A 27,692-nucleotide genomic window follows, 5' to 3' on the forward strand; every position below is an offset into this window, starting at 1 on the left:
TATCTCTATTTTTTATACAGTCTATACAAAATACCAGGAAACAGGAAATGGTGAACCCAGAATTGGAGCTATACTTGATAATTTGGTGAATCAAAATGGGGTTTTTCTGGAATTCAAGGTCAGGATTTGAATGGAGGCTATTGACCTGCAGTTCTGCCATCGGTAGACTGTGTTTGAGTTTTACTAAAAAAAAGTAAATCCTGAGCACAACTAATTTCAGTTGAAACAGTGCTCACTTTTTGCCAAACTGAGTTGTTAGAATAGCTCAGATTGTTTCACCCTTGCAAGAATATGAGTGATATCTCTATCAATTCTGAGGTATTGCTGACTCAAATTGATTAAGTAGTAACAGATATGTGAATGAAATACCAATGTCATCAGAGGAAATTTGCATATCTGGGGTCTTTGCTGTGTAATGTTACTAATTTCTATTCATAGATCACTCAACAAAAGGACATGTTTTCAGTGGTGTGAGAACACTCATTGTTTAAGTGTTGCATAGATATACATAAGAATCTTTGTGTAAGCTATCTGAAAAAACAATCCCTGATGAAAGTGAAACTCTCACTTTCTGAGATGACATTGTTTTTTTCATTATCTCCATCTTTCCTGAATCAATTATATTCAGCAAGGGATGGTGTTATAGTTTGTTTCAATAGCACTATCGGTTCCCCAATACATTTGTAGGTAGGCCCTATCATGCCCATTTATTTCGTAACCTGATCATGCATAGCAGGGTCTTAGCTAGAAATTGAGGGTTGCCCGTCATTTGAATAAAATTGCCTGTCCAAATTTGACCTGTAAAACATTTACCAGACATATTGGGGGTTCAAAGAGTTCAAATATATGCTGATATGGCCTTGTTCTACAAACCTGGTCTACTAAAAAGGTCTATTAGCTTCTCAAAACATACAATTTATGATATAGCATCTGTCAAAGGCATTAATTTTGTCCGTCCCAGAAGCAAACTGGCCATCTAAAATGACGGCCAGACGGGTGGCTAGCTAAGACCCTGATGCATAGTGCTATCGGTTTTTATTAAAAAAGAATGATAGCAATATGCAAAATGACTGATTACATCTCCAGGGTATGATAGAAAGAGTTATCAGTAGGGTTGCCAAACCTGCAATTTGGTAGCCTAATTGGGCAACTTTTAAAGATTCCCCCCACAACTTGTGTCAATTTCCTGTCCCATAGAAACCAATTGTAAAGAAAAAAATTGTGCAACTTTTCAACATTTGCTCCCGAGACTTCCGTTAGTTTCCTGTCCCATAGAAACCAATGGTTAAGAGAAACATTGGGTGTCTTTTTGATTATTTGACCCATGAATTGGGCTGAAATTTGTTTGCAACCCTGGCCATCAGTACCTATCAGGGTGCCAATAGTGCATGTTATATAGAGGACCCAACGAAATGTGGTGCCTAATGTTTTGAATGATTAGCACACAAAGGCCTATTCAGTTGATTTATATTTCATTCATGTTTACTTGCAGTGTTTATTTTAGTGGTTGATACTAAATTACTGTATCTAATATACCTAATAACATATACCGTAACCACTCAGGTATACGCCCACCCCCATAGATAGCAGATTTCACTTCAAAAATGGAGGTGGGCTTATAACCGGGGAGGGGCTAGTACTTGAATTTAAAAATAAGAACAATCATCCCCATTTGCGTATGCCTGATGTGCCAATATTTTCTATCATCTGTGTCAATTGTTAATGATCAACTGATATCTTTTTATACATGCTTTTAAAAGTGTTGATTTGATTTAAGAACGTAACCAAAATTACAACTGGGCTTATACTCGAGTGCACCCTTGTTCCCAGAATGTTTTGAAAAATAGGGGGTGGGCTTATAGCCGAAGGTGGGCTTATACCCGAGTGGTTACAGTATATGTAGTGCTCTAGCTCCTAAAAAGTGGCAGTTTTTTAATGTGACAAGAACAATCAGGTCAAAATCTGAATAAAGGCTCAAGGCAACATAATTATGTAGAGCCCCAAATGTAAATCAATTAGTAGTCAAAACACAGGGGCCACTTGTATTTCAACTTGTGAATCACCCATATGTGGGTGATGCAAGCTGAAATACAAGTCCGGCTCCCTAGGCAAAAGAATTGTGTGACTCTCAAACTATATCATGTCAAGTAAGACTTAATATCAATCATTTTGCTTTGCAATAAAACTCAGTGACAAACATTTTCATCAGTTGGTGTTATCATTATGTGATACAATCATTGCATAAAAATATAAATGATACAGTCATTGCATGAAAGACTAGTCTTGGTTATAAATAAGAAAGGTGTGCATTTTAACATATAGAAATACAAAAAGTCTGCAATAAATGTGTGTAATTGAAAGAGTTCATTCAGTTTATTGAATAGATAAATTTGTTGTTCTTTCCATTAACTTCTCCTTCCAACACACTAATAATGAACCTAGCTCAAAGCAGTGTCCTAGCTAGCCACCCATCCATTTGGACAGGCAGTCATGCAGTTTGCTACTGGTGCAGGCAAGATTAATCTCTCTGGCAGATGCTACATTTGAAGACAAGACTATGCCAGTGATGTCAGTGCACATTTCATTGGGTACAGCTTCAAAATATCAAGAACGTTGTTAAGAACTCCTGAACCAATACTAGGCTTGTTTGTACTCATTTTAATGCATTTTTCATGCTAATTCCAAATATGGTCATGAAAATTTACATTTCTGAAATTTTTGAATATTTAAATTTTTTGACACTTGTCGTCTGCAGTCAACACCTATGTGTAGAGGTTAATTTCCATTGACTTTTCATTCCAACATACCAATAATGAACACAGCTCAAAGCATCTTCAACCATCTCTTAGTACTCTGGATCCTTGTAATTTGGTTCTGTAGCAACAAAGTAGTCATCCATGAAGTGATATAAGAACTCAAAGGTTGGTCTGCTCTGTGGATCCGAATGCCAACATTTCTTCAACATATCATACATTGAGTCTGGACATCCTTGTGGCTGGGGCATACGGTACCCATTGGGAACCTGATCCACTACTTCCTTGTTATTCAATCCTGTGTGGACAGAAATACATGGACACCATCAAAATGTGTGTGCATATATGTAGCATGTAAAAAATTGGTATCTTACATTATTTTGGCCTATGAATAGGGTGAATTTTGTTCAGAAACAGGCTCCATATCCCCTTTTCTTTTGCCTTCCCAATTTTGTCTATTTTTTTATCAGATGGGCACTTTTGAGGGAAGTTGCTAAAATGGGTTTTTTTGGGGGCCAGATGATGGAAATTGGGTCTTTGTAGCTCTTTATCATGTCAGGGTTGTAACGTTTTAATGATAGAGTTACACATGGGACTGGCTAGTTCCTCAAAATGTTAGTTTACGGTCCAGCCCTAATGATAATGGGCAGAAGGATATGGGTCAACTTAACTTTTGTGTTTTTTCATAGACACATACCTGGATATGGTACTCTTCCTTTGGTCACAATTTCAACTAGCAAGATTCCATAGGACCATACATCAGACTTGATTGAGAACTTGTCATACAAGAAGACCTCTGGTGCTGTCCACTTGATGGGAAATTTGTGCGCTGCGGAGAAATGAACATTTTCATGGCGAGGTAAGTCATGATGTATTTGGTTAATTTTAGGGGTTGAACTAGAACCCAGTGATGCTAAATGATCCATGGTGTGGAACATGCACCCATTCTCCCATATTTGAAGTTCTTGTCTTATCTAGGTAAGTTTTATCTGTTACAGAATCAGTATTTATTTGATATTCATCTCACAATAAGATATAGTCAAACTACAACAAAATGATTTGTATAGTACATTTTTCAAAAGATGAATAGTATCGTAGTCCTGAACACTCATAATAAGAATAAAAATATCTCTATCAGATAGACTGTCAATGTCATAGATGTTTCTAAAATTATCAAGCAATCTTAACTACAAGTCATTGTAAACTATACTCTCTAAATGTACACCGAGTGGAAAGAGTGGAAAAAAGAGTGACAGTGGAATGGAGGACAACCCCTTTTTGAGTGGAAAACTTTCACTCTAAGAGGATTGAAAAAAGTAGTCTGTACTCTCAAAAGAGTGAATATTGCCTAAACAAAATGTACTTTCTTTCATTTTAGAGCGTTTTCCACTCAAAAATGGGTTGTATCATTTAAGGGGCAGATATTGTGACCCAGGGGAAATGAGATACAAACTTCCCTGCCTGCTTGCAGCCATGTTGGTTTATGTTGACAGGTGGAGCCCCAATTTATAGTCACTGAAATGACCTAGTAACTATAGTCTTATCATAAAAGCCAGGGGCAGCATATAATAGATGGGGAATGAAGTATCATGATAGGGGTTTGGTTTATACGGCCAAAATGCAACCCTGTGCATCATCATCATGTACCTAAAATGTATATTCATGATTTTGAACCAATTATTTGAAACTATATAAGTGTTATCTAGAGTTGAAAAAGAAACAAATCTGTGATATATGCTTACTTGTTTGTGGATTGTATTCATCATTCATCAACAGTCGTGAGAGACCAAAATCTGCCACCTTGGCGACCAATCCCAATGATGTGGGAGCGTCTCCTATGAGGATGTTTCTAGCGGCGATATCACGATGGATGAAGTTACCCGTTTCCAGGAATGCTAATCCACATGCAATCTGAAATCAGGGAATTGAAACTGAGGTATGTGATTTTGTTATGTTGTTTTTAGTGCTACGGTGATCTGTTTTAGGGTTAAATTTGGACTTGCAAGTCATCATGATCATCTTCCCTTCTAGCAGGACTCAGAATACCCCTTTGTTGGTGGCATCTATCATCAATATGCTGCCTCTTGTACAAAAAAAGGTAGCATATAATGCAATTAATGATACACTTGGAAAAGCATGCTGCCCAGCGAATAAGATGTGCAATTTTTTTTAAAGTCCCCATAATAATACACAAAACCTTTTTATTCATAGACCTCACAGCCTCTCCCATTATACATGGAATCCTAGCTCACATACTTTCCATTAATCCTAGCTCACATACTTTCCATTAATCCCAGCTCACATACTTTTCCACATCATTGGATTCTCATCATTGCCATTAATATTCTAACAATTGACCTTGTATATTCTGCACCAAGAGAAACACATCTCTCTTGAATTCCCTCCCTAATAAAGCAGTTATGTCATGGGACCAAACATGAGCTTTTCCCCATGTTGAACCCAGTTAGAAGTCGACAGAACCAAAATTCTTGATTTTTCCACCACAGATTTCACTTTTCCCCATTGCCCCCCTGAAAAACCCTGGTGCTACAACTGCTCCTAGCTTATTTATGTTGTGTCCATGACACATGACAGCTCTATCAGCCTTTGACAGGAAAAAATCCGGTAGATATGCCTGAAATGAATTTTTTCCTGATATTTGCAAATTACCCCCGTTAGTTACAGCCCCCCAAAAACCAAAATGTTGTTACCTGTGCTGCTAGATCAATTAGCTCTGTTAATTTCAGGGTTCTACTATAACTATCATCCCTTAGGAAGTCCAGAAGACTACCTTTGCTCATAAGCTCTGTTACTATGTAGATTGGTTCCTGCAAGTCAAAAGAAGTAACAATCTATCAGTATACTAATATTCACTTTGTACTATGGTTTTACTCCTCATTCCAGAAAAATACAGAATTAATTTTATTTGGATTAAAAAAATAAACTCAAGTTTGGAAAGGTTTTTCAAGCATCTATATCTCAGATTATTTGTGACATGTTCATATCGTGTTGCATATCAATAGACAGCTAATTGATTCCCCCTTACAATAACACCATATTTGAAACAATCACCCTTTTCAAGGCTGAGTACACATCTTGTGAATGTAGTGGAGCCTCAAACAGAATGTGCCAAATTGACCATTATTCTGTGCTCAAACAACACTAGTCACTACACTAACCTCAATAGCGGGTTGAAAAAGCATACACGCTAAATGACTCGGTACTTTTTGGGTTTAATTTCATTGGTTGTTTACCTTATCCGAGTAGACAGCAAAGAATGACAACAAATGAAATGGCAGATTTACAACAAGAATAAACACAGAGTAATTTTTGAGTCGGTTTTCTTTGGGTCTAATCTTCTTAGCAGACAGCAAAGAGTGACACCAAATGAAATGGCAGATTTACCACAGTAACAAACACGGGGCAGTTTTTAGTCGGTACTCTTTGGGCCTAATCTCCATAGCAGACAGCAAAGAGTGACACCAAATGAAATGGCAGATTTACCACAGGAATAACACGGGTAATATTGAGTTGGTATTCTTTGTGTTTAATCTCAATAGTTGTTTACCTTATCTGAGCAGACAGCAAAGAGTGACACCAAGTGCTTATGTCTGAGTTTCTTCATGATATTGGCCTCTTCTAAGAATGCATCTGGAGTCATTGTTCCTTCTTTCAACGTTTTGACAGCAACAGCGGTGTTGCCATTCCATGTTCCTTGAAACATAATGTAGATGGGAGTTATTATTAATGACAATGGAAAGTTTATTTGTTTTCTCGATTGACTGATTGCAATGATAATAAACAAAGTCATTTTCATAACCTGCCTTCCCTTTGTTCAACAATACTTGGACATAAAATGATCTTCCCATTACATGCCTCTTACTGGTTCAACAATACGTGGACATGGACATAAAGTGACCTTTCCATTACCTGCCTCTCCTTGGTTCAAAAATATGTGGACATAAAGTGACCTTTCCATTACCTGCCTCTCCTTGGTTCAAAAATACGTGGACATAAAGTGATCTTTCCATTACCTGCCTCTCCTTGGTTCAACAATTCGTGGACATAAAGTGATCTTTCCATTATCTGCCTCTCCTTGATTCAACAATACGTGGACATAAAGTGACCTTTCCATTACCTGCCTCTCCTTGGTTCAAAAATACGTGGACATAAAGTGATCTTTCCATTACCTGCTTCTCCTTGGTTCAACAATTCGTGGACATAAAGTGATCTTTCCATTACCTGCCTCTCCTTGGTTCAACAATACGTGGACATAAAGTGATCTTTCCATTACCTGCCTCTCCTTGGTTCAACAATACGTGGACATAAAGTGATCTTTCCATTACTCGCCTCTCCTTGGTTCAACACTACATGAGCAAATCTTTCCATTACCTGCCTCTCCTTTTCGTTTTTTTTTTTACTTTTTAGCCCAATTTCACACACTTTTCAGGATTTTTTCAAACACTTCTGGTTTGTTCATGGATGATCATTCTCAGGCCTGTTCAACAATGCGTGGACACAAAGTGATCTTTCCATTACCTTCCTCTCCTTGGTTCAACAATACGTGGACATAAAGTGATCTTTCCATTACCTGCCTCTACTTTGTTCAACAATACGTGGACATAAAGTGATATTTCCATTACCTGCCTCTCCTTGGTTCAACAATACGTGGACATAAAGTGATCTTTCCATTACTCGCCTCTCCTTGGTTCAACACTACATGAGCAAATCTTTCCATTACCTGCCTCTCCTTTTCGTTTTTTTTTTACTTTTTAGCCCAATTTCACACACTTTTCAGGATTTTTTCAAACACTTCTGGTTTGTTCATGGATGATCATTCTCAGGCCTGTTCAACAATGCGTGGACACAAAGTGATCTTTCCATTACCTTCCTCTCCTTGGTTCAACAATACGTGGACATAAAGTGATCTTTCCATTACCTGCCTCTACTTTGTTCAACAATACGTGGACATAAAGTGATATTTCCATTACCTGCCTCTCCTTGGTTCAACAATACGTGGACATAAAGTGATCTTTCCATTACTCGCCTCTCCTTGGTTCAACACTACATGAGCAAATCTTTCCATTACCTGCCTCTCCTTTTCGTTTTTTTGACCTTTTAGCTCAATTTCACGCACTTTTCAGGTTTTTTTCAAACACTTCTGGTTTGTTCATGGATGATCATTCTCAGGCCTGTTTAACAATGCGTGGACACAAAGTGATCTTTCCATTACCTGCCTCTCCTTTTCGTTTTTATGACCTTTTAGCCAAATTTCACGCACTTTTCAGGCTTTTTTCAAACACTTCTGGTTTGTTCATGGATGATCATTCTCAGGCCTGTTTAACAATGCGTGGACACAAAGTGATCTTTCCATTACCTGCCTCTCCTTTTCGTTTTTTTACCTTTTAGCCCAATTTCACGCACTTTTCAGGCTTTTTTCAAACACTTCTGGTTTGTTCATGGATGATCATTCTCAGGCCTGTTTAACAATACGTGGACATTGGTTAAACAATACATCAACATTGAGTGATCTTTCCATTACCTGCCTCTCCTTGGTCCAACAAACCTGGCTATAAAGTAATCTTTCCATTACCTGCCTCTCCTTGTTTCATCAATACGTGAACATAAAGTGATCTTTCCAATACATACCTCTCCTTGATTCATCAATACGTGGATAAAATAAAGTGATATTTCCATTACCTGCCTCTCCCTGGTTCAACAATACGTGAACATAAAGTAATCTTTCCATTACCTGCCTCTCCGTGATTCAACAATATGTTCACATAAAGTGATTTTACCATTATCTGCCTCTCCTTGGTTCAACAATACATTTACACAAAGTGATCTTTCCATTACCTGCCTCTCCTTGGTTCAACAATACGTGGAAATAAAGTGATCTTTCCATTACTCGCCTCTCCTGGTTTCAACAATACGTGGACATAAAGTGATCTTTCCATTACCTGCCCCTCCTTGGTTCAGCACACGAGGACATACAGTGATCTTTCCATTGCCTGCCTCGCCTTGGCTCAACAATACGTGGATATAAAGTGATCCTTCCATTGCCTGCCTCTCCTTGGTTCAACAATACGTGGACATAAAGTTATCTTTCCATTACCTGCCTCTCCTCGGTTATACGTGGATATAAAGTGATCTTTCCATTACCTGCCTCTCCTTGGTTCAACAATACGTGGATATAAAGTGATCCTTCCATTGCCTGCCTCTCCTTGGTTCAACAATACATGGATATAAAGTGATCTTTCCATTACCTGCCCCTCCTTGGTTTAACAATACGTGGATATAAAGTGATCTTTCCATTACCTGCCTCTCCTTGGTTCAACAATACGTGGATATAAAGTGATCCTTCCATTGCCTGCCTCTCCTTGGTTCAACAATACGTGGACATAAAGTTATCTTTCCATTACCTGCCTCTCCTCGGTTATACGTGGATATAAAGTGATCTTTCCATTACCTGCCTCTCCTTGGTTCAACAATACGTGGATATAAAGTGATCCTTCCATTGCCTGCCTCTCCTTGGTTCAACAATACGTGGACATAAAGTTATCTTTCCATTACCTGCCTCTCCTCGGTTATACGTGGATATAAAGTGATCTTTCCATTACCTGCCTCTCCTTGGTTCAACAATACGTGGATATAAAGTGATCTTTCCATTACCTGCCTCTCCTTGGTTTAACAATACGTGGACATAAAGTTATCTTTCCATTACCTGCCTCTCCTCGGTTATACGTGGATATAAAGTGATCTTTCCATTACCTGCCTCTCCTTGGTTCAACAATACGTGGATATAAAGTGATCCTTCCATTGCCTGCCTCTCCTTGGTTCAACAATACATGGATATAAAGTGATCTTTCCATTACCTGCCCCTCCTTGGTTTAACAATACGTGGACATAAAGTTATCTTTCCATTACCTGCCTCTCCTTGGTTCAACAATACGTGGACATAAAGTGATCTTTCCATTACCTGCCTCTCCTTGGTTCAACAATACATGGATATAAAGTGATCTTTCCATTACTCGCCTCTCCTTGGTTCAACAATACGTGGACATAAAGTGATCTTTCCATTACCTGCCTCTCCTTGGTTCAACAATACATGGATATAAAGTGATCTTTCCATTACTCGCCCCTCCTTGGTTCAACAATACATGGACATAAAGTGATCTTTCCATTACCTTCCCTCCTTGGTTCAGCACACGAGGACATACAGTGATCTTTCCATTACCTGCCTCTCCTTGGTTCAACAATACGTGGACATAAAGTGATCTTTCCATTACCTGCCTCTCCTTGATTCAACAATACGTGGACATAAAGTGATCTTTCCATTACCTGCCCTCCTTGGTTCAGCACACGAGGACATACAGTGATCTTTCCATTACCTGCCTCTCCTTGGTTCAACAATACGTGGACATAAAGTGATCTTTCCATTACCTGCCTCTCCTTGATTCAATAATACGTGGACATAAAGTGATCTTTCCATTACCTGCCTCTCCTTGGTTCAACAATACGTGGACATAAGTGATCTTTCCATTACCTGCCTCTCCTTGATTCAACAATACGTGGATATAAAGTGATCTTTCCATTACCTGCCTCGCCTTGGCTCAACAATACAGGGATATAAAGTGATCTTTCCATTACCTGCCTCTCCTTGGTTCAACAATATGTGGACATAAAGTGATCCTTCCATTGCCTGCCTCTCCTTGGTTCAACAATACATGGATATAAAGTGATCTTTCCATTACCTGCCCCTCCTTGGTTTAACAATACGTGGACATAAAGTTATCTTTCCATTACCTGCCTCTCCTCGGTTATACGTGGATATAAAGTGATCTTTCCATTACCTGCCTCTCCTTGGTTCAACAATACGTGGACATAAAGTGATCTTTCCATTACCTGCCTCTCCTTGGTTCAACAATACATGGATATAAAGTGATCTTTCCATTACTCGCCTCTCCTTGGTTCAACAATACGTGGACTTAAAGTGATCTTTCCATTACCTGCCTCTCCTTGGTTCAACAATACATGGATATAAAGTGATCTTTCCATTACTCGCCTCTCCTTGGTTCAACAATACATGGACATAAAGTGATCTTTCCATTACCTTCCCCTCCTTGGTTCAGCACACGAGGACATACAGTGATCTTACCATTGCCTGCCTCGCCTTGATTCAACAATACGTGAACACAAAGTGATCTTTCCATTACCTGCCTCTCCTTGATTCAACAATACGTGGACATAAAGTGATCTTTCCATTACCTGTCTCACCTTGTTTTAACAATACGTGGACATAAAGTGATCTTTCCATTACCTGCCTCTCCTTGGTTCAGCAATACGTGGACATAAAAAGTGATCTTTCCATTACCTGCCTCTTATTGGTTCAACAATACGTGGACATAAAGTGATCTTTCCATTACCTGCCTCTCCTTGGTTCAACAATACGTGAACATAAAGTGATCTTTCCATTACCTGCCTCTCCTTGGTTCAACAATACGTGGACATAAAGTGATCTTTCCATTACCTGCCTCTCCTTGGTTCAACAATACGTGGACATAAAGTGATCTTCCCATTACCTGTCTCCTCTTAGTTCAACGATACGTGAACATAAAATGATCTTTCCATTATCTGCCTCTTATTGGTTCAACAATACGTGAACATAAAGTGATCTTTCCAATACCTGCCTCTCCTTGGTTCAACAATACATGGACATAAAGTGATCTTTCCAATACCTGCCTCTACTTGGTTCAACAATACGTGGACATAAAGTGATCTTTCCAATACCTGCCTCTCCTTGGTTCAACAATACGTGGACATAAAGTGATCTTTCCAATACCTGCCTCTCCTTGGTTCAACAATACGTGGACATAAAGTGATCTTTCCATTACCTACCTCACCTTAGTTTAACAATACGTAGGTGATAAATGGCTGCATGATGCGCAACTCCAACCTTGCTTTGCTCTCCCTACCTAACCCCCTCTTTCTCCCTGCATGCCCTTACCTTTCTCCTGCATGCTATTTACCCTTTGCTTGCTTTGCTATTCTTACTATACTATATGGTTGTAGGCACAGGAGGCATTCCATCAGCCCTCTTGTTCCTAATCGCCACTCTGTAGTTACCAACCCCCACGTTCTCGAAGATTGCAAGTCAATCGCGTATCGCCTGTATGGCTCTGCCTTGCGGCAAAGTTAACAGACGGGGGCTCTGGGGGCAATATTCTGTGACCTGAAAGGCTGTTGGAGCAGTCTGGATGGTTGCAGATGTTGCTTGTTGCAAGACATCTCAAGAACATCGAACCTACATCTCCAGGATTGTCTACAGATAGGAGGAGAATAATGGTGAGGTAACCCTGACAGAAACCTCAATCGACAACACGCCCTGCCAGCGCATCGATTTATGGCAAAAAACCTTCAAGATTATGGAAAGTAGCAAAACTAGAGGCCGTAGAGCCCATGGCCAGAATGGGCACAGCTATCAACCATGCAGAAGCTGTAAATTGCCTAGTCATAACGCTCAACATGACGTCTTGAAGCCAAAGCCTAACGGAAACTTCAAGACTGAGACGGAAAAATGGCTGGACAAAAGTTGAACATTTGTACTTATAATACAAGGACTCTGAGAACAGAGGAAGTGTTTAAAACACTGTTGGATGAACTACAAGAATTCAAATGGGATATCATTAGATTAGGAGAAACCAAGAGAGAAGGACAGGGGATTTCTTGTACATCCAAAACTTACCGATTATGTCACAGAAATAAAAAGCTACTCCAACAGAGAAGCTGCACTGAACCTTCACTTGACAGGAAAAGACCAAATCGTCGGCTGTATTCCATAGTGGCGTATAGTGATTTTTGGTCATTTTTTTGATAATTCGTCGTCCGTATTCCATAGTGGCGTATAGTGGGGCGCCGCGAATAAACAACTTTTTGAGAAAATCGGGTTTGAAGAAATGCCAATTTAAAATCGAGTTGTGTAAATCAGACATTCATTATATTTTGTAAATGATGTGAAATTTCTGTAGTAAACTAAATAGATTTTATTGTTATATATTTTCAAAAGAAATAAATACATACTATTGCTGGCAAACTGAAAATAAAACTATACGTCACTATGGAAAAACGAACAAAACGCAATACCTAACCTAACGTTAACCGTGACGCCACCTCGGTCGCCGTGTAATCCCTATGGCGTTACTTTTAAGTCGTTCAGTATTCCATAGTGGCGTATAGGTCCGATCTGCGACGCCACTATGACATACGATGTTTTTCATTTTGCCGATATTTCATAATTATAAAATGTGTATAAAAAAGTGGCGTATGGTCGATACGCCACTATGGAATACAAAAATGTCACTTTGTAACTATCATACATTTAATTAATTAATTACTTATTAATTAGCTAATTATGACTGATGGGACTTAGAAAAAATGAAAGAGAACATCATTAAAAACATATGTGCCAATTTTCAAAAAAATGACCAAAATTGGCACATATGTTTTTAATGATGTTCTCTTTCATTTTTTCTAAGTCTCATCAGTCTTAATTAGCTAATTAATTAGTAATTAATTAATTAAATGTATGATGGTTACAAAGTGACATTTTTGTATTCCATAGTGGCGATGATCGACCATACGCCACTTTTTATACACATTTTATAATTATGAAATATCGGCAAAATGAAAACATCATATGTCATAGTGGCGACGCAGATCGGACCTATACGCCACTATGGAATACTTAACAACTAAAAGTAACGCCATAGGGATTACACGGCTACCGAGGTGGCGACGGTTAACGTAAGGTTAGGGTATTATGCTTTTGTTCGCTTTCCATAGTGACGATAGTTTTATTGTCAGTTTGCCAGCAATAGTATGTATTTATTTCTTTTGAAAAATATATAACAATAAAATCTATTTAGTTTACTACAGAAATTTCACATCATTTACAAAATATAATGAATGTCTGATTTACACAAGTCGATTTTAAATTGGGCATTTCTTCAAACCCGATTTTCTCGAAAAGTCGTTTATTCGCGGCGCCCCACTATACGCCACTATGGAATACGGACGACGAAATAAGCATCATCCAAGTGTATGCGCCCACTAGCTTAGTACGATGATGAGATAGTAGAAATATTCTATGAAGATGTGAGTAAGGCAATAGAAGCCAACAAAGGAAAGTATACCATTGTTAAGGGCGATTTTAATGCCAAAGTAGGAGAATGCCAACCAGATGAAGAGGCCATCATAGGAAAATTTGGTTATGGACAGAGAAATAAAACAGGTGAAATGCTACTGGAATTTGCAGCACAGCATAAGCTGGTTATAGGCAACACATTCTTCAAGAAAAATAAAAACCGCTATGGGACATGGGAAAGCACCGATGGACACACCAGAAACCAAATAGACTTTATTCTCAGTAGCCAAAAGGGAATTATCCAGGACTGTGGAGTTATCACAAAAGTAGATATAGGAAGTGATCACAGAATGGTGAGGGCTAAACTTCATATCAGCAAAAGACTAGCCAGACTCAAATTTATCAGAAATGAAAAGAAAAGCAAGATTAACATCCTACTACAACTAAGAGAGAAGAGGTCAGAATTCCAGTTGGAATTGAAAAATCGCTTTGAAGGACTAGACATTGAAGAGTTGGATTTAGACCAAAAATACCAGTGGCAGCAGAAGTAGCTCCACAAGAGAAGAGGAGGAAGCAAACAACTGAGGAGGACAAAGAGATTGAGGCCCTGGACAGAAGGAGGAAAGAATTGAGAGAAATTATCGACAAATCAATACCCGAAAAGAGCGAATACAGAGAGCTCGTCAAAACTGTGAGCAAAAAACGTAGACAGAGGAGCAGAAAGAAGAGAAAAGAACAAATAGAAATCATTCTCAAAATTGGAAGAGGACCTCAGCATATTGCAAAGCTGAACCGGAAGAAATCAAGAATGCACCAAATGAGACAAAAAGACGGTGTCTTAACAAATGATAGGCAAGAGATACTTAATGTATGCGCAGACTTTTATCAAGACCTGTATAGTTCCAAATCAAATGAGGCAAATACAATATCACCAGACATATCAGCCATCCCAAGTATAACACAAAAAGAAGTGGAAATGGCTGTAAAGGAGATGAAAGACAGCAAAGCACAAGGAACAGATGACATTACTAGTGATATAATCAAGATTGGAGGAGAGGGGATTACTCAACATTTAGTTGGACTCTATAACCAAATATTGGATGTAAAAAGGATACCAGTTTGCTGGAAAGAGGCAAAGGTGATTCTCCTTTACAAGAAAGGTGAAAAACAGACATAAAACACTGCAGACCTATCAGCCTGTTATCACCGTGTGTACAAAATTTTCACAAGGATAATACAGAACAGAATAAAAGGAGTGCTTGATGAAAACCAACCAAGAGAACAGGCAGGCTTCAGAAGTGGATATTCAACAGTAGACCATCTGCATGCCATCAACCAACTTATTGAGAAGGCAAATGAATATAATTTGAAGCTATGCATTGGATATATAGACTATGAGAAGGCCTTTGACTCAGTGGAACATAAAGACCTCTTTACAGCACTACGTAAAGTTGGAGTCAATGAAGGTTATGTCCAAATTCTTGAGGACATATACACAAATGCCACAGCCAAAATCCACATTGAAAACGATGTTTCAAAAACAATCCGAATTCAGCGTGGTGTGAGACAGGGAGACACAATATCCCCTAAAATATTCACTACAGCAATGGAAGATATATTCAGAAAGCTGAACCTACAGGAGAGGGGGATCAAGATAGACGGCGAGAAGCTAACAGATCTGAGATTCGCAGATGATGTAGCTGGTGATAAGATCAGTAAAGGATATGGAGGTCCAGTTAAATGATCTGAATAAAGGAAGTAAAAAAGACTGGACTGAACATACACAAGGGCAAAACAAAATATATGACAAACCACCAGTCAGAGGATGTCATTGTAGTTGAAGGCGATGTTATCGAAAAGGTGGATGGTTATAAATATCTCGGCCAAACAGTGAAGATGGAGGACAACACCAGGGAAGAAGCTTTGATCAGAATAAAGGCAGGTTGGAGTTGCTTTGGAAGATTCAAGGACATTCTATGTGATAAGAAATTACCAATGTATCTGAGAAGTAGAATGTTTAACCAATGTGTATTGCCAACAATAACATATGTGGCAGAAACATGGACAACAACCATGTACCTGGAACAGAAACTACAAACAGCCCAAAGAGCAATGGAAAGGAAGATGCTACACATTACCTTAAGGGATAAAATTAAGAACACTGAAATAAGACGTCAAACTCAAATCAAAGACATTATGATTAAACTCAAAGAAGCGAAATGGATATGGGCAGGTCACCTTGCACGAAGGGAAGATAACAGATGGACTAAACGGCTTACAGAATGGCAACCAAGAACAGGGAAAGATCTAGAGGAAGACAGAAGAGGAGGTGGCGTGATGACATTACTGTCTACATGGGACCTAGCTACATGGACAAGAAATGCAAATGAAGAGGGCTACGTCCAACAGTGGTCGAACACAGCCTGGTGAGGTGATGTGAGGGCATAAAGTGATCTTTCCATTACCTGCCTCTCCTTGGTTCAACAATACGTGGACATAAAGTGATCTTTCCATTACCTGCCTCACCTTGATTCAACAATACGTGGGTATGAAGTGATCTTTCCATTACCTGCCTCTCATTGGTTCAATAATACGTTGACATAAAGTGATCTTTCCATTACCTGTCTCTTTCTGTGTGAAAACGTGGTAGGGTATTTCAATATGAGCCCTAAGTGATCTTTCCATTACCTGTCTCACCTTGGCTCAACAATACGTGGACATAAAGTGATCTTTCCATTACCTGCCTCTCCTTGGTTCAACAATACGTGGACATAAAGTGATCTTTCCATTACCTGCCTCTCCTTGGTTCAACAATACGTGGACATAAGTGATCTTTCCATTACCTGCCTCTCCTTGGTTCAACAATACGTGGACATAAAGTGATATTTCCATTACCTGCCTCCCCTTGGTTCAACAATACGTGGACATGAAGTGATCTTTCCATTACCTGCCTCTCCTTGATTCAACAATACGTGGACATAAAGTGATCTTTCCATTACCTGCCTCTCCTGGATTCAACAATACGTGGACATAAAGTGATCTTTCCATTACCTGCCTCTCCTTGGTTCAATAATACGTTGACATAAAGTGATATTTCCATTATCTGCCTCTCCTTGGTTCAATAATACGTGGACATAAAGTGATCTTTCCATTACCTGCCTCTCCTGGATTCAACAATACGTTGACATAAAGTGATCTTTCCATTACCTGCCTCTCCTTGGTTCAATAATACGTTGACATAAAGTGATATTTCCATTATCTGCCTCTCCTTGGTTCAACAGTACGTGGACATAAAGTGATCTTTCCATTACCTGCCTCTCCTTGGTTCAACAATACGTGGACATAAAGTGATCTTTCCATTACCTGCCTCTTCTTGGTTCAACAATACGTGGACATAAAGTGATCTTTCTATTACCTGCCTCTCCTTGGTTCAACAATACGTGGACATAAAGTGATATTTCCATTACCTGCCTCTCCTTGGTTCGGTTCAACAACATGTTCACATAAAGTGATTTTACCATTACTACATAATATGTATAGCCTGGATATACACCTCCACCTAAACACACCCATTTCATGATTATTTTCATATAAGGAAATTCACACTTACCCTGCCACACTTCACCAAACTGTCCCGCTCCAAGCTTCTTATTAAATGCTAGCGATTCCCGAGGTATCTCCCACGCATCTTTACCCAGTGAAATGCTATTTGGAGTACTCTTTGGACATGGTATCGTCATCTGGCATGCTAAGCCGTCTGCTGAACCTGTTTGGACAAATTAAGTACACAAGTGACTTGTTATCATCATCATCATCATAATTATAAAGATTAAGTTGTGAAGATTTAAGCAGTATACCACAACATGAAAATAAGCCGCCATAAGAGAGTACTTCATCAATATAATAATTGTTACTGCTCATAACATAAACACAGTAGTTATAATGGATTGTACATATGTATCATCAATGGTTTGTTTTTGGTTATGAATTACCAGTTATACGTTTATGCTATGCAAAATAAGAATGATATCCGAGTAAGAAGATATGCTTTCACGAGGGAAAGTCATAATATGTTATATTATTGCTACGAGTATGCTGTCGTTTTACTCGTGCAACCGGTCCCTGTGAGTGGTCGAGCTGTCGTCAGATGTGTCTCCGACTTCATCACGGGCTTCATCAGTTTCAGGAACACATCTGACGATGATGAAATCTCGATCGACGGGAATTGTTGGGCCTTTACCACTTCGCCGAAAAGTAGATCTGATCTATTTTATGCATTTAAATAAAGTAGATAGAGTATAAGACTTTGAATTAATAATTTGTGATACTTCTGGCGAGGTGTCACAACTCTCGAAATTATGTTGATTTTAATCCGCGATGTTATAAGGCCCGCCGATTACGAGCTGATCAAACTGTAGGGACCAGCTGCACCAGTACTGTGATAACCGACGCCGTACTCGGCAAAATAATATAACTTAAAGGGCATTTCGTGATCCACAGCCTCATCCCCCACTTTTCCCAAAAAAGTTGAGATTTTTACACCACTGGATACCTCTGGCTACATAATGTTTATGTACCAAATATTTCTTGCAGATTAATTCGTTTAGCAAAATATCGTTAAATTTGAATTTCGTTCTGGTGCACCAGAACGAAATTACAACACATTGTCTATGGAGCAGTGTAATACACATAATCATGCATAACTCGCAAACGCAAAATCGGAATCAACTGAAATTTTGGAAATAAGCTTTTTTCGTGGATATCTACTGAAAATGTCATAAAAAGAGGATGCTAGGATCACGAAATCCTCCTTTAATGATGATCCGACTCTAAATATTGTTATCAGAAATTGCATTGACAACTTACCTTCATAATGTTGAACCAGTTCATCGAGGGATGTAAAATGGATTCTATCCGTTATGTAATATCCTTGGTCGTTTAACGTACTCCGTATCCTGTAGTGTTTCACTACGGTGCGATTGCTTTCCATATCGAGAAGTGACAACGAGTAATTACCTGTGTGCAAAAGTGACAATATGATGTTAGAAACACACTTGTACCTGATGCACATGACACTATAATCGGAGACAATGTCTGTAACAACCTGTTACCATAACCAGGCTGTAATGAATGGTTTCTGTAACAACCTGTTACCATAACCAGGCAGTAATGACTGGGTTCTGTAACCTGTTACCATAACCAGGCAGTAATGACTGGGTTCTGTAACCTGTTACCATAACCAGGCAGTAATGACTGGTTTCTGTAACAACCTGTTACCATAACCAGGCAGTAATGACTGGTTTCTGTAACAACCTGTTACCATAACCAGGCAGTAATGACTGGGTTCTGTAACAAGCTGTTACCATAACTAGGCAGTAATGACTGGTTTCGGTAACAACCTGTTACCATAACCAAGCAATAATGACTGGTTTAGGTAACAACCTGTTACCATAACCAAACAGTAATGACCGTTTCTGTAACAACCTGTTACCATAACCAGGCAGTAATGACTGGTTTCTGTAACAACCTGTTACCATAACCAGACAGTAATGACTGGTTTCTGTAACAACCTGTTACCATAACCAGGCAGTAATGACTGGTTTCTGTAACAACCTGTTACCATAACCAGGCAGTAATGACTGGTTTCTGTAACAACCTGTTACCAAAACCAGTCACTTCTGCCTGGTGATGGTAACATATTGTTACCATAACCAGTCACTACTGCCTAGTGATGGTAACATGTTGTTACCCAAACCAATCAATTCTGCCTGGTGATGATAACATATTGTTACCAAAACCAGTCACTACTGCCTAGTGATGGTAACATGCTGTTACCCAAACCAATCACTTCTGCCTGGTGATGGTAACATGCTGTTACCAAAACCAATCACTTCTGCCTGGTGATGGTAACATGTTGTTACCATAACCAGGCACTTCTGCCTAGTGATGGTATCATGTTGTTACCGAAACCAGTCACTTCTGCCTAGTGATGGTAACATGTTGTTACCCAAACCAATCACTTCTGCCTGGTGATGGTAACATGTTGTTACCAAAACCAGTCACTTCTGCCTAGTGATGGTAACATGTTGTTACCCAAACCAATCACTTCTGCCTGGTGATGGTAACATGTTGTTACCAAAACTAATCACTTCTGCCTGGTGATGGTAACATGTTACCAAAACCAGTCACTTCTGCCTAGTGATGATAACATGTTGTTACCAAAACCAATCACTTTTGCCTGGTGGTGATAACATGTTGTTACCAAAACCAGTCACTACTGCCTAGTGATAGTAACATGTTGTTACCCAAACCAATCACTTCTGCCTAGTGATAGTAACATGTTGTTACCAAAACCAGTCACTTCTGCCTAGTGATGGTATCATGTTGTTACCAAAACCAGTCACTTCTGCCTAGTGATGGTAACATGTTGTTACCAAAACCAGTCACTTCTGCCTAGTGATTGTATCATGTTGTTACCCAAACCAGTCACTACTGCCTGGTGATGGTAACATGCTGTTACCAAAACCAGTCACTTCTGCCTAGTGATGTTATCATGTTGTTACCAAAACCAATCACTTCTGCCTGGTGATGGTAACATGTTGTTACCAAAACCAATCACTTCTGCCTGGTGGTGGTAACATGTTACCAAAACCAGTCACTTCTGCCTAGTGATGGTAACATGTTGTTACCAAAACCAGTCACTTCTGCCTAGTGATGGTAACATGTTGTTACCCAAACCAATCACTTCTGCCTGGTGATGGTAACATGTTGTTACCAAAACTAATCACTTCTGCCTGGTGATGGTAACATATTGTTACCATAACCAGTCACTACTGCCTAGTGATGGTAACATGTTGTTACCCAAACCAATCAATTCTGCCTGGTGATGATAACATGTTGTTACCAAAACCAGTCACTACTGCTTAGTGATGGTAACATGCTGTTACCCAAACCAATCACTTCTGCCTGGTGATGGTAACATGCTGTTACCAAAACCAATCACTTCTGCCTGGTGATGGTAACATGTTGTTACCATAACCAATCACTTCTGCCTGGTGATGGTAACATGTTGTTACCAAAACCAATCCCTTCTGCCTGGTGATGGTAACATGTTACCAAAACCAGTCACTTCTGCCTAGTGATGATAACATGTTGTTACCAAAACCAATCACTTTTGCCTGGTGGTGATAACATGTTGTTACCAAAACCAGTCACTACTGCCTAGTGATAGTAACATGTTGTTACCCAAACCAATCACTTCTGCCTGGTGATGGTAACATGTTGTTACCTAAACCAGTCACTTCTGCCTAGTGATGGTAACATGTTGTTACCAAAACCAGGCACTTCTGCCTAGTGATGGTATCATGTTGTTACCCAAACCAGTCACTACTGCCTGGTGATGGTAACATGCTGTTACCAAAACCAGTCACTTCTGCCTAGTGATGGTATCATGTTGTTACCAAAACCAATCACTTCTGCCTGGTGATGGTAACATGTTGTTACCAAAACCAATCACTTCTGCCTGGTGGTGGTAACATGTTGTTACCAAAACCAGTCACTTCTGCCTAGTGATGGTAACATGTTGTTACCCGAACCAATCACTTCTGCCTGGTGATGGTAACATGTTGTTACCAAAACCAGTCACTTCTGCCTAGTGATGGTATCATGTAGTTACCAAATCCAGTAATATCTGCCTTGTGATGATAACATGTTGTTACCAAAACTAGTCACTACCGCCTATTGATGGTAACATGTATTACCGAAACCAGTCACTACTGCCTAGTGATGGTAACATGTTGTTACCAAAACTAATCACTACTGCCTAGTGATGGTAACATGTTGTTACAAAAACTAATCACTACTGCCTAGTGATGGTAACATGTTGTTACCAAAACTAATCACTGCTGCCTAGTGATGGTAACATGTTGTTACCAAAACCAGTCACTACTGCCTGGTGATGGTAACAGGTATTACCGAAACCAGTCACTACTGCCTAGTGATGGTAACATGTTGTTACCAAAACCAGTCACTACTGCCTAGTGATGGTAACATCTTGTTACCAAAACTAATCACTACTGCCTAGTGATGGTAACATGTTGGTACCAAAACCAGTCACTACTGCCTAGTGATGGTAACATGTTGTTACCAAAACTAATCACTACTACCTAGTGATGGTAACATGTTGTTACCAAAACCAGTCACTACTGCCTAGTGATGGTAACATCTTGTTACCAAAACCAGTCACTACTGCCTTGTGATGGTAACATCTTGTTACCAAAACTAATCACTACTGCCTAGTGATGGTAACATGTTGGTACCAAAACCAGTCACTACTGCCTAGTGATGGTAACATGTTGTTACCAAAACTAATCACTACTGCCTAGTGATGGTAACATGTTGTTACCAAAACCAGTCACTACTGCCTGGTGATGGTAACAGATAGTTACCAAAACCAGTCGATACTGCCTGATTATGATAACAGGTTGTTAATTACTGTAGATAGTTGCAAGATAAATGAAATTTCCTTCAATAGTTTTTGTTGATAGTTTCAAAAGTTATCTTGATTTCTTGCAGAAACCCTACCTTTGGCACTCTCGCTTTCTCTAATCAAAAAGCTTCCCTTTTGCAGGCCAGGAACCAATAACGTTTTTTCGGCTTCCTTTCTGGAAATCGCTCCAAAATACCAACTGTAATGAAAGCGTAAGAAATACGATTATCATACATTTACCATCCGAATATTGGGCTATTCCTGTTGAAACCTACCCATGGACATGATGGAAGACATGACCTTGATCGTTCACATAGGTAGTGTGAATTTCAAATGGTGTTACCAGAATGGGTGACTCCATTTTAAATCTTAACCCCTATATGAGAGATAGGCTGCAGGTGTATGGATTTCAACTGGAATAGCCTATTCTTTTGAATGATAATGATTGTTTTAAGGCATTGGTTTAATTATTCTGCCCCTGGTATGAAATAGTGTCGTATATAATGTTGCTCGTTTGTTACAAAGAACGCCGTCGACAAGTGAAATTCGGAATGGGTTCTTGTCACAAATAAATTTGAGCATTACAAATAAATTGCCCCAAAATACCAATTTTGACCCGAATTTGAAAATGCAAAGAAGAATTAATTTACTTTTCACGAAAATTATGTAGGCTAAATAGTATCAAAGCATATCATTGCTAAAATTGCCGTTTGTAATGCAAGTTTATGAATATTTGTCACAAAATGGAATTAAATGTTCAATATACTATGTCACATGAAAATTAAAGCAAATAATTTGCTAGGAAATTGGCAAAAATTACCACAATTTAACCAATATTGGTAAATTATGGTAAATTAATTATGTTATGTATTATGTATACACAAGCAGTCTTACTCTTTCATGTCAATAGTTTCATCTTTTGCAATGTAGTTGCTAGGTACGTAACCCTCCGGTCCACCATTTTCATGTTGGGCAAGCCACCAATCACCGTCTCTATTGTATAGAATTATGAAAATAATAATAATAATGAGAAAAACAATTATAATAATGATAATGAAACAAAATTAGTGAAAACTTGTTCAACTCAAGATCTCTGAATAGCTTTTTATATATTTTGCTTTCCAGATCAAATGTGTTAGGATATGAAACTAAAGACTTCACTTCCAACAAGAACTTTGGACTTATATACCAGGGAAGAAAATCATTATAAGATCGGTAGGATCAACGACCTTATAATGAAAGGGCGGACGAAATTACTTTCGTTAAGGTTACGTAGATATATTTTAAAGACGTTTTTAAAGACTGATATCCCAGTAAATAAAAAATGTTTTAAAATATTATAAACGTATTATTTTACGTGTTTTGGTGTCGACAGCAGACGTTCCAAATTTTCTTTAAAAGTTCAAAAACTTCAGAATTGTGCATTTTCATGACCATAATTATACAGTATGCGTCGACTAAATTTATAAATATGTATTTATAAATACGCACGTAACCACCTCCGCGCTGCCATATTGCAGTAAGTCTCGAACTGACCTACATTGCAGCTGGTCTTCCTGTACATTTGAATGCAAAGGCGGTAAACAACGCGAGCCTGTGTAGCAAAATTGTCTATTTTGTTCAACTTGTATATAATTTCAATATATTGTAAACGTTGCCGTCGATAAATATTTTTCCGTCGACAAATACTTTCAAAATGCGTAGTAATATTACTATTCAATTAATACTAAAATTTGATGATATTTATCTGAAGAGTTCCTATCCTTTTCAATGGCATGAGGATTTGGTCACGCTTGCTGGTCTTGGTATGTCGTGCCCATGTATCACGTGCGTATTTATTAATGCGTATTTATGAATAGTCATGATAGCCGAAGGTAGCTGATATTTAGAATCAGCATGAAAAATGTATTTTATACATTTTCAAAAATGAGTACAAACAAGTCCTGTATTAGTTCAGTGGTTCTTAAGTTAGCTCTTGATATTTTGAGAAAATATCTTAAAACTAGGACTTTTTATGTTGAAGCCTTACGTATTGCCAGCACTTAAGCATAGTTAATTGGTATCAGGGGATATTTTACTGATGGGAACTTACGCTTTGCTCTTGACGAGAAGAATGTCTCCTTTCCTGAACGTCAGGTCATCTGGTGTTCTCGCATCATAATCGTACAATCCCACGTATTTCGCAACTAAAATTAACATAAATAATCCCGGGTAAATGATACACATTGGGTAAGCGTGATAAGTAGCTATTATGTTCCAATATCTTAGCTTGGTTACAATGGTTAGCCATGAGCGGTCTTTCATTCCATCTACAGCCCGCACCTGGAATGTACTCCCCTTCACATTCCTGGAATTGTGAAACGGACCCGCTTCAAAAAGGAGGTTAATAGGTATCTAGGCACCAACCCGTCAGCTTTATCGTAATGATAATATGATATAATATTGGATGGCTGAGCATGATACCATAACATATCGGATGAGTCATAAAATATCGGACGAGCCAACGGCGAGTTCGATATTTGTATGACGAATCCGATATGTTATGGTATCATGCGAAATAAGCCATCCAATATTATCATTATTAGGTTTTCTTAACTCCTAATAACCCTGAAAACATAATAATGTGTATTGCACTGCTCTATAGGCCACCGTGTGTAATTTCGTTCTGGTATACCAGAACGAAATTCAAATTTGACGATATTTTTGCTAAACGAATTAATCTGCAAGAAATTTTTGGTACATAAACATTATGTAGCCATGATGTTTCCAGTAGTATAAACAACTTTTTTTGAAAAAAGTGGGGGGGGGGGGATGAGGCTGTGGATCACGAAATGCCCTTTTAATTTTGAAAAAAAAATTGCACAAAAATAAGAAAAAAAGTTTAGGGTCGAGCCTATTTTTAAGGTCGGTCGGGTTACGCCAATCAAACAATTTTTAGGCCTAATTAATGTGTGGGGGGGGATGAGGCTGTGGATCACGAAATGCCCTTTTAATTTTGAAAAAAAAATTGCACAAAAATAAGGAAAAAAGTTTAGGGTCGAGCCTATTTTTAAGGTCGGTCTACGCCAATCAAACAATTTTTAGGCCTAATTAATGTGTCAAATGCGTCACTATATACCGTAAAACCTCGCCTACAAGCATATAGAGTGTTTTTGATGAAAGCTAAATTAATACGAAACAGCCGTAAATATGCCAATACAATAGATTGGTCTTACAATACTTGTTTGTATATGCTTGTATCGGTAATTTATGTGCTCAAACTCCATAATATTATAAATTTGTCAATAGGCTATTATGCTTGTATAGACGAGGTTTATTGGTATAGAAACGTCTTTATATTCTTGAAAATTTTTAACTTGTAAGCATTCACTTTTCAAATGTTCAAGGAAACACAAACATGACTTGAAAATCATTTTCATGTTGTGATAACCTTTCGAAGCAGTCCTAAACGCTTATAAACCAGTTATTATCAAAACGCGATAACAATAATATTTACAAAATGAAAATTGTAATAATATTTTGAAAAACGATATATTGTTTTGCCAACAATGACACCCGGCATTGACATTGACATTGAAATAGCAATATGTTATAAACATTTCGTGGCAACATTCAAATAAAACGTGCTTCATATCATGTTATCATATAATCTTACAAGGTCAAAATATGTTGCAATTCTGTGATTAAAAAAGGCAACCTTTAAACAAAGGAACTGAAGTAAATATCAACATTGTAACATTTTACTAAATGTTTTAGTGAGTCAAGTATTATGTGCACAAAATGTCTCAGTATCAGTCGGACAATGAACACGATTTATTAAAGGCCAATTCAGTGATTTGCTCATCCGGATGATAGTAAAAATCATCCATATTTTGGTATCGTTGTCATTGTCACAGATGTGCTAACATAGCCTGTGTATTTTAATAGGACAAAATAGGACATTTTAATAGGACAAAATAGGACATTTTATACATGAAACTGTAATTTATATACTGACAAATTAGCTATATGTATTTGAATGGGGCTTCAACTTCGACAATATAACTTATACTCTGTTTTCTTTGTTTTTGCCAAATTTTTCATTTCTAAAATACCAAATGAAATTTGAATGACTTATCCTTCACTTTTAAGTCATTTCGAAGTAATTTTAATATTTTTACACTTGCGCTGGGATCACTGAATGGGTCTTTAAGGAAAGACGGATGTTATCATGGTATCGACAGAATAGGCCTATAGCCTATTATCTTCAATGATAGCCGACATAAAGGATATGAGGTATAAGCATGATAAGAACGGAAGATGAGATATTTCAGTACACATGGTATAGGTTACCTGGTGGCACACTTTACAAAATAATACTGTAATTGTGTATTTTTTAATCTAGGGTAATTAAATTGCATTATAAAACCATACAATATTTTGAAGTTATAAATAATATCTAACAATATTAAAGTTGCTATCAGTGTTTATTTATTCATAAGCATGTTAAACACCTCAGATTCAATAACATTATAATTTTTGCACGGAGTTTGATAATTTCAACCAAAAAAAAATGTTTTAAAGACATTGAAAACTAAAACAAAAGTATCTTTTCAAAAACAAAAGAGAAATCAGGTTTACCCTTCTAAAGCCAAATGATCAAATAATTAGCATTAGGCTACATTATGTACATTGTTATATGAATTGGATAAAATTGGTCCTCTGTTTCCTTTTAACATTATGTCAAACAGACTGTCAGATACGAAACTTAATGCACATGGTGAAACTATGGTAGGCCGCGAGGGCCGCATTCGCTCTTAAGTATTCATAGGCCTATTTATCAATAATTTTTATATATGAAGTGAAAAATTATTACATAATCATATATACTTACGTTTCTTTTTGGTATGAGGGCTAGCGCCTGGTATGACCATCTGTGGATTTGTGTGTGTATGTACGAATGAAGTCACCCTACCAGGATCAAGATTAGTGTGATTATTATTAGGAGTGGTCGCTGCAGGTTGAACTTCATCTTCTGTGCTTCCAGCACACCCCATGATTCAATCCCTGGATCCGGTGATCGGCACTTCGATGAAATAAGAAGTAACAAATTTACAACTTATATATATTTTTATGTCATGTTGAGTTGAATTTGTACTTCCAAAAGTTGCAGGAACTTGCTATATGGTATATAGAACAGTGTTGTACTGTAGAATTTGTGTGTATTATTATCTGATTTACTCGAATGACTTCCGTCTGTAGTGCATGTTTGCAACAAATGCGCGGTCGTTTAACGTTTTCATCGTTCACTTGTTGCAAGGTTACTTGG

At 38.2% G+C, this 27,692-nt stretch overlaps 1 protein-coding gene across 1 annotated transcript; it reads right to left on the reverse strand.

The window, feature by feature from the left end:
• Positions 1 to 686: 686 nt before the first annotated feature.
• On the reverse strand, positions 687 to 27,692 carry LOC140137521 (tyrosine-protein kinase STK-like). The gene is made up of 11 exons (XM_072159238.1): positions 27,258 to 27,692; positions 24,477 to 24,570; positions 23,279 to 23,377; positions 22,480 to 22,583; positions 18,763 to 18,912; positions 17,507 to 17,662; positions 6,322 to 6,467; positions 5,465 to 5,581; positions 4,496 to 4,664; positions 3,451 to 3,582; positions 687 to 3,051 (listed from the first exon to the last, which is right to left on the reverse strand). Exons 1-11 carry the CDS (start codon positions 27,418 to 27,420, stop codon positions 2,846 to 2,848), a joined length of 1,536 nt encoding a protein of 511 aa, XP_072015339.1. The 5' UTR covers positions 27,421 to 27,692; the 3' UTR covers positions 687 to 2,845.

This window comes from Amphiura filiformis, chromosome 17, assembly GCF_039555335.1.
Source record: "Amphiura filiformis chromosome 17, Afil_fr2py, whole genome shotgun sequence".
NCBI lineage: Eukaryota > Metazoa > Echinodermata > Ophiuroidea > Amphilepidida > Amphiuridae > Amphiura > Amphiura filiformis.

Coding starts and splice junctions, on each gene's coding strand:
- LOC140137521 (XM_072159238.1), bottom strand. CDS start 27,420: ATGGGGTGTGCTGGAAGCACAGAAGATGAAGTTCAACCTGCAGCGACC. Junction 18,913..22,479: donor AGAAAGCGAGAGTGCCAAAG/GTAGGGTTTCTG, acceptor TTTTGCACACAG/GTAATTACTCGTTGTCACTT. Junction 3,052..3,450: donor AGGAAGAGTACCATATCCAG/GTATGTGTCTAT, acceptor CTGTCCACACAG/GATTGAATAACAAGGAAGTA.